Source organism: Mytilus edulis, chromosome 1 (genome assembly GCF_963676685.1).
Source record: "Mytilus edulis chromosome 1, xbMytEdul2.2, whole genome shotgun sequence".
NCBI lineage: Eukaryota > Metazoa > Mollusca > Bivalvia > Mytilida > Mytilidae > Mytilus > Mytilus edulis.
In genome coordinates this window covers 1,993,075-2,006,401 of record NC_092344.1, presented here as the reverse complement: position 1 = coordinate 2,006,401, position 13,327 = coordinate 1,993,075, and the positions used below count along the sequence as shown (strand labels likewise).

Below are 13,327 nucleotides of genomic sequence, written 5' to 3'. Positions count from 1 at the left end.
TGAGTCTCACCTGTTCCCTAAATAAAAATGTGTACTAGTTTAATGAAATTTGACGTCATACTAAACTCCAAAACATATAGATATTTAAACAATTTCTGCGATTTTATCAAAAACAAAATTTGATTTTGTTTCAAATAATTTGATATAGTAACTCACTAACTCTACTCAGCTTATTTTTTGACCGCAAGATGTGCGTTTTGTTTCGTGCATTATAAACTAATCAGTTATTTTTCTTTTTTCTTTTTTTATTCTTATTGAAACTGCATATCATGCCTATGTTACTTGGCATTTATGTTTTGTTTTATTAACAGAGAGGGGAAAGATACCTAGAGAATAATAAAACTCACCTTTTAAAAACAAACAGACAATGGCAAAGATACTTAGAGGATAATAAAACTCTCCTTTCAAAAACAAACAGACAATGGCATGGCAAAACAGAAAACGACGGTATACAAATACAACATGTAAAACGGAGACTGAGTAGCTCGAACCCATTCAAAAACAGTGGGTAGTGTAAGGTGCTATCCAAGGGTGAGAAGATACTACTCTACTTCAAAAGTTGCACCCGTTGAGTTGATCATATAAGTACCAATCCGATAAAAAGTAATCAGGTGTGTCACGTTCGAGAATAAGAACATATTCATTTTCATATGCGATGCTGATAATCAATAATCGTTAACCAACTGGTGATGGCATCCGTTAATTTTTAAAGGGATATGTACAACTTCACCACTGAAAACTTCTGGTTTACAAGTGTATTAATAAACCTTCTATCAAGGCAATTATTTCAGAAAATGTCAGTTTTAATTTGACCATTTCTGGTTCGATAACTCCAGAAGACAATTCAGAACGCAAGATGATGTACAGTGTTGTTTAAAATGAAATTGCCCTTGTATTTATATTTTACTCAATTTGTACTTTTGAGAAAGTGTATACTTTTACTGTGTATACTATTCATTATAAAATCTGTAATAACAAAAGGGAACAACTAATACTTTAAGGCAATTCCACTTTATCTCATCAGACTGATTATGAATTTGAAAAATTCGGTTAATGCTTCTGATGACGAGAGTAAACAGAGCTGATAAAACTCTCTATTGAAATATTTTTGTCCTTTTTGGTTTTGTTTTTATTGTTGCTTTCATGGTTATGATTTCCATAGGAAAAGTACTAACGAAAAGCAAAAAACTCCATAAAATACATTACAGTAAAACAACCAAACTGTTAAACATTTCAACAATTCGATAATTTATACAATACAATACAATAAAAAGTTTTTTTATTGTCAATTATGACGCCCAATAATTTGAGCAGTACAATTAAGTTCAATTTCATACAAGTGATTACATATTGATTACATTGATTATTTAACAATTAAACAAAGTCTTTTTCATCGAAATAATTGATATATACATATATATAGTTTAACAATAAAATATAGATGGACATACTACCGGTGACTAAACTGTATCTAGAATTGATTTTCTCTCTTTGAATAAAGTACACAATAATAAACTTACTTTTTTAATTATAACATTATCCTCAGATGACATTAACCATATTAATTTTAATTTTGTTTTGATTTATATGAAACAAATAAAATTAATCCATGGATCAAGGGAACTGACCGGCATTTCCTATCATGATTTTCTTGATAGAGGGTTGCTGCTCACAAGGAAGCTATTAAACCAAGAGTTCCAAATGGTAAAGTTGAAATCATCCCTTCGTAAATTTTACGGACGCCATCACGAGTTGGTTAACCGTTATGGAATAACCGTTTCACAAATGATATCGGATATGTTCCTTATGTCGTAATACCGCAGTCCCACTAGGCCACGTTCGTTCTACGATCAGTGAAAAAAATGCAAATTTTGATGATCGTAGTACGATCGTGTAGATCGCAGTAAGGTCGTATCAAGGTCGTGGTGAGGTCTTCAAGATCGTGATGAGCGTGGTCAACTTTGAACCTGTTCAAAACAATCGTGGTGCGGTCGTGGCGAAATCCGGTCGTATCGAAGCGTAGTAAGAGCGCACTAAGGTCGTGGTAAGATCGCGAAGGTCGTTGTACCATCGTAGCGAGAACGTAGCGATTCTATTCGGAGGGACTTCGCTACGATCACACAGCGACGTTATTACGACCTCGCTACGACAATCACGTTCTCATCGCGACCCAACTACGCTTCCACTAAGTCTATACCACGTTTACACCACACTGTTCAAGACCATAGTACGATTCTAGCACGCCCCTGCCGTCCTGGTCACGCTCTCCTTACGACCTGACTACGTTCATACTACGACCATCATTCTCATTGTCATTTTCACATAAAATATATTAGATATCTCCAGGTTTTGATTGTCTGTATGTGATTAGGACTTCTTATCCATTTTATCTAACGGCTCAACCATGCTTCTCGTTTTTATATAGATTAGACCGTTTGTTTTCTCGTTTGAATGGTTTTACACTAGTTACTTGTGTGGCCCTTTATAGCTTGCTGTACGATGTGGGCCAAGGCTCCGTGCTGAAGATCATACTTTGACCTATAATGGTTTATTGTTATAAATTGTTTCTTAAATGGAGAGTTGTCTCATTGACACTCATATCAGATCTTCTATATCTATTGACAAGTCTGTGTATCTCTGCGATCTTTCACTAAAATATCGTCATTTGAGCTTTTTAGACTATCAATAGGTTGTAATTTAGGTTGGATTGGTCGGTCCGACATATCTGCTGGATCAGCAGATTTTGGTGACATGACTGTATTGTTTCCGAGAAATCTACGTATTAATCAGAAATAAAAGGAATCGAATTGTATTGATATGGAACACGATGTTGACGTAATTGCTGAGAACGAAGTAAGATCGCGGTATGTATGAACGTAGTATAATAGTTGTAAGAACGTGCTATAATCGCAGTAGAAGCGTGGTAAGATCGTGTTGCAATCGGATCACTCGTGGTATGGTCGTAGTGAGAACGTGACGAGCGTAGAAAGATCTTGATAAGCGTAGTGAAGTCACAGAATTAGCACTGGGAGAACGTGGTGTAATCGTAGCGGGATCGTTGTAAAAACCGTGATGAGGACGTAGTAGCATCGTGAAAGCAAAGAAAATTTACAATTTATGCCGCTCATACCGCAACCTCACAACGATCTGAATTTGTTTTAGATCGCGTCGAGCATGGTGCGATTGTGGTCTTGTGTGATTGGGGCTTAACTACAACCCCCTTCCTTTTCAAGAATGTGACCTACCGAATTAGACTTTTTACCGGATTTATGATCATATAAGCAACGAGAGGTGCCACATGTGGAGCAGATCTGCTTATCCTTCCGGAACACCTGAGATCACCCCTAGTTTTTGGTGGGGTTCATGTTGCTTATTCTTTAGTTTTCTATGATGTGTCATGTGTACTATTGTTTGTCTGTTTATCTTTTTCATTTTTAGCCATGGCGTTGTCAGTTTGTTTTCGATTTGTGAGTTGAATTGTCCCTTTGTTATCTTTCTTCACATAAGATAAAAACTGTATTGATAGTCATTGTATACAAGACAACTTGCATACGTTAGCCTTGAAAGGTGTTAAAAAATGACAAAACAACAATATTAAAACAAAATTTATCCATAATAACACGAGTAAATACAATAAATCATTCAACTTGATATAAACCAATCCTAAAACACAAAATTTAATGTTTTATTTATCAGTTGTTTGTAATACAAATGTATCCGGTTCTGATTTAAAAATCACTACACCAGAGTTCGATGTCACTTAATTAAAGAAGTACATATTACGGACAATCGCTTACGCCTGACTACGCATATGTTCTGCAAAGGAACTAAATATGCCTACTTACAATATTACAACCAGTTGAATTACTCACTTATTCCCGTGATCTGAAACAATACACATTTAAATGGAACACGTTCATTTATAAAAGTGAAGCGAATAATACGAATAGGACATACAAACTCAAACGTAAAAAAAACTAATCATAGAAAACTGAAATCTGTAAGCTGTGTTTATTTTGGATTGAATAACGGAGATATGCATTTAGTTATTACTAAAGAATTCAAAGAAATGTTTACACTATAAAATAGATACTTTAATAACTTTTAGTTTTTTTTTTTTAACTTTTAGTTTCAAAGATTGAAAAAAAAACCATTATTAGAATTGTATACAACCAGACGTTGTGTATTGCTTGATTTGTACAGAAGCTCTCAAATGTACAGATAGTATAGCTTTTCCGGTCTTCAAAATATTGTTTCAACTCTAAAATTTCTTCTTCGGATAATTACAAACATTTTGTGTCAACCTAGTTGTAATTTTTACGCAACCAGAAAAAAAAATATAACGCAAAAACCAACAGGGGAATTCGAAACGAAGAACTAAATTCACGTCAATACATTTGTATATATAAGAAGGTATTTTAGGTAATCCTATAAAATATTGGAGACACAGCAAAAAAAGTGCTAAAAGTCTGATTTTGTTTCTATTTAAAACATTACGTAATTGATCAATGCCTCGTATAGAATTTATAGGGAATAAAATTGAATATCAAACGAATGTATGATACTAAATTCAACGTTTCCTAATTACAAGTTGTAAACACATCAGTATTATATAATATGTTCCCTAGAGGACGATGCTATTTGGCCTTAATAAATATCTATTACGTAACTGCTTAGGTCTTGCGGGTTATCCATTTATCCTTTTAAGATTTTATGCATTATGTTATAGCAAGAGATCCTGAAGTTAGATCACTTTACAAAGTCGGTGATCTTTTTATATGTTTGAAAAAAAGTTAAGACAGCTGTAAACCAAAAATAATTAAACCACGGTTTTTAAGATGATATTTTTATCCTTTGGAAATATGTACAGAGCATGTATACTGGATTACTCATGGTATGATTCTAAGATTAAGACTAAAATTTGTTTTCACTCCCGGTTTTTAGTGGAGTTTTTGTTGTTTCTTATTTATCATTCATAACTGTTGATGTAAATGTCTTTTGGTTTTACGAGTATTTGTTTACTCCTTGGTTTTAATTGTTATTGTCTTTTGTTCAAAATAAGAAAGGAAAAGCAAAAATCTATAATTCGGATTTATTGACCAGCATCGCAAAGAATCATTGTATAAGCAATGACTGGACAGATATAATATATAAATGCTGAAAATGTACGTACTTCCGTTCTTTTCATAATTCCATAGGTAGCACTCATTTTGATTTCAAACGAAATATCAAAGAAAACGGGTAAACTTACATATATTTTTTGTACAGGAAGGATCAAACGCATGCATCGAAAAAACCCATCATGTATGATAGTGATAATATAACATTTTATATATTTGATTTAATTATTAAGTTTGTCGAAGCCTGAACTCGATTTTTACTTGGCCTACATTTGGTTGAAATCCAGAAATTTCGTCAAATTCTACAGAAATTAAAAAAGTTTTGCCTATTTTGATGCAAAATTAAACGCTTTTAGATGAATCCTTTACAAAATTAGTTCTCTCGAACTTTCTAAGTCTATTTGTCAACCTAACAATTCTTTTTTTTATGTTAAACATTGAACGTAATAATCGGGGCCATGAATGGACCTTACCGAACTTACTTCCATGGTCTCTAATCTTTTTTGTGACAATATGGTTTTACCAAATGGGGTGTTTCTTATAAATGAAGTTCATTCAAAGGAGAGAAGACGAGGAAGAAGTAGTTATATGATCATATTGGAACTAAAAAGGTTAGCGAAAGTCATAAAATTTATTTGCCATTATTACCAGGAAGAGCTGTAACGTGTGTTGATTGACCAGACATAGAAGAGAACCTACCTACGACATATCTCACCTGACGCAAATAGGGGATTTTTGGAGATCACCTATATGAATATGGAAAAATAATCCAAACTTCTAGAATCTATATATTTGAATTGTTCTGTAGTGAACGAATACTTTTTTCAATCTCTTTCGATTCGTTCCCAATCAACGTAATTGATGCAGGAGTGTATACACTTCGTTTTTTCAATTTAGTATTTTTTTCATTCATCGTGCAATCGGCTGCAAATGCACTGCAATCTTTGCCCTGTAGTAGTTTTTCTCGTATGTTCTTTTGTTTCGTTATGTGATGTTTCAGTTAATATTCCAACTTTTCAATTTCCTTTTAGTACAGTCAGCGCAGTTGTGTCAAGTTTATACATTCAAGCGAAACAATAAAGTATCATTCGGGAGTCTATTGTGTCTATGCCTTAAGGCAGAACCACAAAACACTAATATTGTAGTTTGAAAGTAAGGTGTGTTTGATGTTTCAGTCAAAAATTTCTGGTAAAATCCATAAATAGAGACGTCAGCAAAAAATCATGGTCATACATCAAGTTTGATCAAAAACGAATGTAGTAAGGAACGCATTTATGACATCATGCTATCAATAGTGCATATATGCTATTATGCAATTCATTCCTCAATACCTCAATACATGCCAATCAAAACAAATGAGAAATGGTTCTGTAGCTATTTATTGATCTTTAGCGCTAATATTCTGCTAAAAAGCAAACGTTGTTAAACACTATGTGCGTGCTACAAATATTCTTTTAGTTACGTTTGAAGATTAGCTATCACTTTACAATTTACAGATAATAAATTGCTTACGTAAACATTCTCATTACAACTGGAGGATAAAGAGTTGACGAGAACTTATCTATAATTGAAAATTGCAAAGACGCAACAATAGAACACCGTGTTAAGAGATATCTTTGCACGTAAAAGACACCCTTGTAGATTTCGAAAAAGAGCTGGCTAATGCCGCTACAAGGCAGCACTCGTACCCCGCAAAGTAGGAAGGGATTAATATAAGTTGCAATAACTTGTTTCCCAATCCACTATAAATAAATATGTTTAAATCAATTAAAGTCTCTGTAATCATATAAAAAACAGAATTGAATTTTGTTTCCAATGATTTGATAATATAACTCGCCAAAGATTTCGGGCTTATGATTTGAACTCCTAATTTTTCAGGTTCGTTAAAGAACAAGTACTAACTTATCATTTGTAAAAAGATATGTTTGAATGTTACGTTTTTGTCACTTTTGTTTATAAAAACATTTAAAAATGTGAAAACTAAGAATTGATGCTTGTGTTCTTAGAGTTTCTGATGTAGCAGCAAAGTGAACACAAAGGGAAATCAAGTATCAAAGCGAAAAGTACAAGAATGAATGTTTTTGGTTGAGTTTTATCATATATAGTATCTTATTGTGTCTTTTTCGTAGAAACACGACAGCTTTAGTCGTCTTCATTTACTATCGTTTTGATATCTTGATTATCATATAAATATTTTAAAGAGATTGGGCAATACTTAGCAACGTACAATATCAGAACATGTAAACAAACAAAGCAATGTGTTTTCTGATGCATATTAAAGCATACGATTAGTGCGTAAAACAAATCATTTTTATAAATTGTACTGATCTATTGCATTTCATAAAGAAACAAATGTTGAAAAGGTATCCATATGAAATATTAAAATAAAATCCTGCTAAACTTCATGAATAATTTTGGCACATTAACGTGATTGTTAAACGTTACGTCATACAAAATGAAAACTTTTGAACTGCCTTTAAGGCTATTTCGATATTTCAACTGTGGATTGAACAATACATTTTAACCTGTAAAATTGTTTTTCCATAAAATTGCTGTTATGAAAAATAATTTTCCTATTCATTTGCGATAACATTTCATGAACTAAAGCATTATATAAAAGTTCACGTTGACAATGGGAATGCGGTATAATATACGATATTTGATTGGAGGACTAATCAGATTATACATTAGATTATATCTCAACGGCTGTCTATGCCAAAGTGTAGTAGTCAGCTTACTTTTTTACTGGTGTCTTTATCAGATCAACTGCTATTACCTTTTCGTTGGCGTCTTAATTCGTTTGATTTAAATTTTGTTTGACTTTTGTTGTCAGTTGTGCTGTGTGTCTGTGGTGTGTGGTGTACAGAGTTTTGTTGTCAGTTGTGCTGTATGTCTGTGGTCTGTGGTGTACAGAGTTTTGTAATCAGTTGTGCTGTATGTCTGTGATGTGTGGTGTACAGAGTTTTGGCTGTTGTTGTCAGTTGTGCTGTATGTCTGTGATGTGTGGTGTACAGAGTTTTGTTGTCAGTTGTGCTGTATATCTGTGGTGTGTGGTGTACAGAGTTTTGTTGTCAGTTGTGCTGTATGTCTATGGTGTGTGGCGTACAGAGTTTTGGCTGTTGTGCTGTATGTCTGTGGTGTGTGGTGTACAGAGTTTTGTTGTCAGTTGTGATGTATGTCTGTGGTGTGTGGTATACAGAGTTTTGTTATCAGTTGTGCTGTATGTCTGTGGTGTGTGGTGTACATAGTTTTGGCTGTTGTGCTGTATGGCTGTGGTGTGTGGTGTACATAGTTTTGGCTGTTGTGCTGTATGGCTGTGGTGTGTGGTGTAGAGAGTTTGTTGTCAGTTGTGCTGTATGTCTGTGGGGTGTGGTGTACAGGGTTGCATCCCAATTATTGTCACAATTGCATATTAACCGTTGACGTTACTCACCCAATTTTATCAATATAACGAATTAATACATAATTGACAAAATGGGAGGTTCAGCTATCAAACTGTTTTTAACCAACTGTTTTCTTTTGAAAATTTCTGTTTTAGTAACTGTTGACTTCTATTTGCTTTGTTGTTTAATAACATATAATGTTAGATTTCTTATGGACTGCCCCCTTTTTACAAATTTACCATGCAGTTCGTTTAGTCAATGTTTTATTTCTTACAGTTTCAAAGTTCTTTTGTAGATAGATTGACCTTGGTAAGAAGTGCAATGTCAAACTTGATATAAACATACTACTCACAAAACGGAAATAACTTTAAATCCAAGTCAATCTCATCATACTTTATTATGTAATTGAATAATTCGGTTAATGTATCCCATGACGACAACATATAGAGCTGTTAAAATCATGAAGTGACGTCTAGTAATCCTTTTTGGTATTGTTTTGTTGCGGCTGACTTGATTGATAAATCCATGGGAAGAGAAATAACACAGGAAAAAGTCTTCGCAGTACAAACAAAGAATTTAATCTGTTAAAAATATACCATTTTATGTATTTCTATAAAATAGCTATAGTCCCCAGAAGTATATAAAAAACAATATTTTACATGAATAATCAACCCTGTAATGTTTCTTTTCTGACGACAATACACATTGGAATTGAAATTTATAAAAAGAGAAAATAAAAATCTCTTACAAGACTGAACTATTGAATGTTATTTTCTTCGCGTCCATTTGTGTATTGTCCTTGTGAATTCAGTGAATAAGTCATTAAAAAAAGCAATAAAAGAGGGGCGAAAGATACCAATGGGATAGTAAAACTCATAGATCGAAAATATACTGACAACACCATGGCTGAAGAATAAAATGACAAACAGACAAATAATAGTCCACAAGACACAACATCGAAAACTAAAAACTAAGCATCACGAACCCCACCAAACACAGGGGTCGATCTCAGGTGCTCCGGAAGGGTTAGCAGATCCTGCTCCAAATGTGGCTCCCGACTTGTTGCTCATGTTATTACAAACCTTGTAAATAGTCTTATTCGGTAGATCACACTCGTGTTGAAAAATGAAGTTGATTGTAGTTAACGACATAAGGAACATATCCGGTATTAGCTGTGAAACGGTTGTTCCATAACGGCCAACAACTCGTTATGGCGTCCGTAAAAATTTACGAAGGGATGATTTCAACTTCACCATTTGGAATCTTGGTTTAATAGCATACTCGTGAGCAGCAACCCCCTATCAAGGAAATCATGATAGGAAATACACGCCTGGGAATATCGTATCAATTTGGAGACATTTACTCCGTATGCAGGCACTGATGGTTTCAACCGACCGTGATTGTCAATTTCTAGACAAGATGGAAGTCAAGATATGAGGCAGACACTTAACTATTTCTGTTTTATCCTTTATCTCTAGTTCAATTAGATAGATTGTTCAACATAGTCACCAAATTTTGAATTATTTAGTGAGAGAACATCATTTATATAGCGGAACTTAAAGTTCAAGGATATTCTTAAGAGTTCCCGTATGAAGTCAGCCTCATTATAATAGAGAAACAAGTCGGCAAGAAGAGGGACATATTCAAAATTCCGACAGTCTGTTGAAAAACACGTTTTCCAAACGTAACAAATACAGCGTATTATGTCAATCAAGAAATCAAACATCGTGATAATGTCAGTTTTAGAAAATAATTTGTATGAATCAGAGTGATTCTTTAAAAGAAGGAATTATCCCTCCCAAAGACAATTTACTTGTTTCTATGTTCGCCATTCTTTTGTTATGAAACAAACCAATACTAACTCTTTCAATTTGTCTAGTAGTTTGGAATTGGGAATACTTGTGTAAAATGTAGAAAAGCAAATCAACTACACCGTATCAAACAATTCTCGGCTGGTGTCATTGTACCTTTTTTAATGCACGTAATTAGATGATTTTCTTTTAGAACATTGACTTTAATAAGTTTTTTATAGTCAGTATATACAAAACAACATGCAAACGTAAGCCTTGGAGGGCTGTTAGATATGACAAAACAAAAACAAATAGAACAATATTTACAACAATATTTACAATTCCAAACACGAACAAATACAATAAAACATTCAGGTATATGTACAGCAGACATAAAACACAAAGGTTTAAATACTAGTAAGCTGTTTGTATACAATTATCGAATGCTCTTGCACGTATAGGTTAAACACAAAAGCAAAGATATAAAGCTTGACAAAATAACAAAAAAATGTAACTGCTTATAAAATATTTAATCCCTTTTGATATTTGTGTTTGTTTCATTGGTTATCCTTTTATAAATTACACCATACAAATCATACTTATAGATTATTACATGGCAGAAGCCCTCTGGCTTGATATGGGAGTCTAGGGCTGATACCAGGGCCAATATGGAAAATGACATGTCATAATCTATTTATCACATATTTTCATGCTGGAGAAAAATGAAGGAATATATCAAATAATTTTTTTATTTTCAACAAAAATAACATTTGAATAAAGAAAAAATTTAAAAAAATGTATCACAGTGAATTAACAATTTGTATCACAGTGAAAAAGTAAAGTGATGAGAATAATTCAACAAATATATAACAATAATCTTATTTTTCAGAGTTGTAAATGTTTATTGTAACATTACCAATAGAAGCTTGTTTATTTTTACATTTTTTTCTACAGATTCAAAATTTTCTATTTTTTGGCAAACTTCATTTAATTCAACACTGTCAAACATATCATTCTCCGGAAAATCTGCAGATTTGGCCTCAAAGCTAGTGTTTGGAGTTGGTTCTTGTGGTATTAATCCCCGGCTTCCTGAACCAATATCAGATAAGATATTTGACATAGTTTGCTGTTGCTGTAATGATGCTGAACTATACTCATTGACGGAAGCAACATTCTTATGGCCTGTCAACTGCATGACGGTAGTAGCCTCCACATTGGAGTGAAGAAGTGAGGACACTGTAGTTTTGCGAACACTATGGTTAACCTTTCTTCCTGTAAGACCACCTTTCATAGACATTTTTTTAGCTAAATCTCCTAGAGTATTTTTACCCAATGGCTGCATGGTAAACCATGTTTGTTTAGCATTTTCACTGACATCAGGTTGTACCATCCTTTTAGTACTTAGATAAAAGCGACTGTCTGGAGTCAGAGCATCTTCAGGGCGGCGACGAATATATTGCTTGAATGCATTCACTGGACAGCGTGGATTATCTATTTTAAGAAAATGAAAATAATCAAGGACATGCATCATATTAAATTGAAACAATATCTACATTTTAAAAAAAATATTTTAAGGTGAATAAGCTTTAGTGCTATATATCTATTCTTTTCATTTGTTCATGTTTCCATTTTGAGTTCTTTGATGCGCATAGCTAGATATTTCTGGATATTTTGTGTTTTTTTTTATATTCTTTTTAAAAGTATATGTAGGTTATATACATGATATATGTAATGAATTAATTTTGTAGGCATACTTGTGTGGTGGTTTCTGTATTTATCATTTACTGTCAATTTTATATTAATTTTTAATAAATCGAAAGAAAGTTACCTGGTGTTGCAAACATTTTAGGTGCAAATGCTCTACTGTCACTGTGTCCTGTCCTGGTTTTAGTCAGCCTTTCGTTGTATTCCAAATATTGCTCTCCACTTGCTGTTGTCATCATTTTTATGTCTCCAAATAACATGTCAGTATGCTCCTTCCTTCCCCTCATACCAAAGTGCAAAGTATTATTTAACCATATGGTATTAAGTAGTGCCTCAGGGTTGCCTAAAAGTAAGAATTGACAGTTCAGATTATAGGATAATATTAAAACGTTACGTACACTATGTATAGCTAGAAGTTGTTTACATTCATTATCAATAATGACACTTTACATGTATATAGAAGACTGAAGCATATTTTCAACAAAAAAAATATACGCGTTCACTGTCTTGAAACGTGTATGACAAACTACATTCTATGTTGATGTTGCCTAACATGTCTTATTCTGTTAAAACTTAATTTCCCTCGGTTTTGGTTTGTTATCCCGATTTTGTTTTTTGTCCATGGATTTATGAGTTTTGAACAGCGGTATACTACTGTTGCCTTTATTTAAAGATATATTTTTGAAGCTGATATCATTATCATTTTATGTACATGCACAGTCACATGATAATATTGCATAAACCTACCTGTTCCTAGGATATTCTGTTCAAATAGCATATCTATTTCAGAGGATGAGAATGGATCAGCTTTCATCTTTTTGTTTCCCAGTCCCTGTGACTTTAAGTGCTTTCTTTTCGCGGATAACACCTCTCTACTGTGGTGAAATTCCTTATCTTTAAGAATATTTATTCCACTCTTTTCCATCAAGTGCCTATTAATCGATGACTGTATTGACTTTAGGCTGTCTGGCTCATACTCCTCATTTTTCCGAGACCAGACAAACAAATAAAATCTGGCTAAGTACTGATTGAGTTCAGGTACATATATATCAACTATTGCCCGTAATTCGTTGTTCTCCTTTAACCATTCAGTTTATAATTTTATGTCACTTTTAGTTTTTCTCTTTGTGTTATCATTTTTCATTTCTTCAATGAAATTACTGGTATCATCATTCGTTACAGTCATGAACCTTTCGTCGTCTGCTTCTGTTGCCATCTTGTTTACAAATAGTATTTGATTGACAGGTTACCGGAAGTCAAACTCGGGGGCACGATATGGGTTTTTGAGGGCTGATATCGATATCAGCCCCGGGGGCTGATAACCAACTTT

The 13,327-nt window shown here is 33.4% G+C and overlaps 1 protein-coding gene across 1 annotated transcript; it reads right to left on the bottom strand.

Moving 5' to 3' along the window:
- Positions 1–11,194: 11,194 nt before the first annotated feature.
- On the bottom strand, positions 11,195–12,957 carry LOC139498734 (uncharacterized protein KIAA1958-like). The gene is made up of 3 exons (XM_071287272.1): positions 12,745–12,957; positions 12,122–12,340; positions 11,195–11,784 (listed from the first exon to the last, which is right to left on the bottom strand). The coding sequence occupies exons 1-3, from the start codon at positions 12,920–12,922 to the stop codon at positions 11,195–11,197; spliced, it is 987 nt and encodes a 328-aa protein (XP_071143373.1). The 5' UTR covers positions 12,923–12,957.
- Positions 12,958–13,327: the final 370 nt, after the last annotated feature.

What these genes read in the sequence shown, in the direction of transcription:
- LOC139498734 (XM_071287272.1), bottom strand. Translation starts at nt 12,922, where the DNA reads ATGGAAAAGAGTGGAATAAATATTCTTAAAGATAAGGAATTTCACCAC. An exon ending in ACAGAATATCCTAGGAACAG is followed by an intron (nt 12,341 to 12,744) that starts GTAGGTTTATGC and finishes TCTTACTTTTAG; the next exon opens with GCAACCCTGAGGCACTACTT. An exon ending in TAAAATGTTTGCAACACCAG is followed by an intron (nt 11,785 to 12,121) that starts GTAACTTTCTTT and finishes TTCTTAAAATAG; the next exon opens with ATAATCCACGCTGTCCAGTG.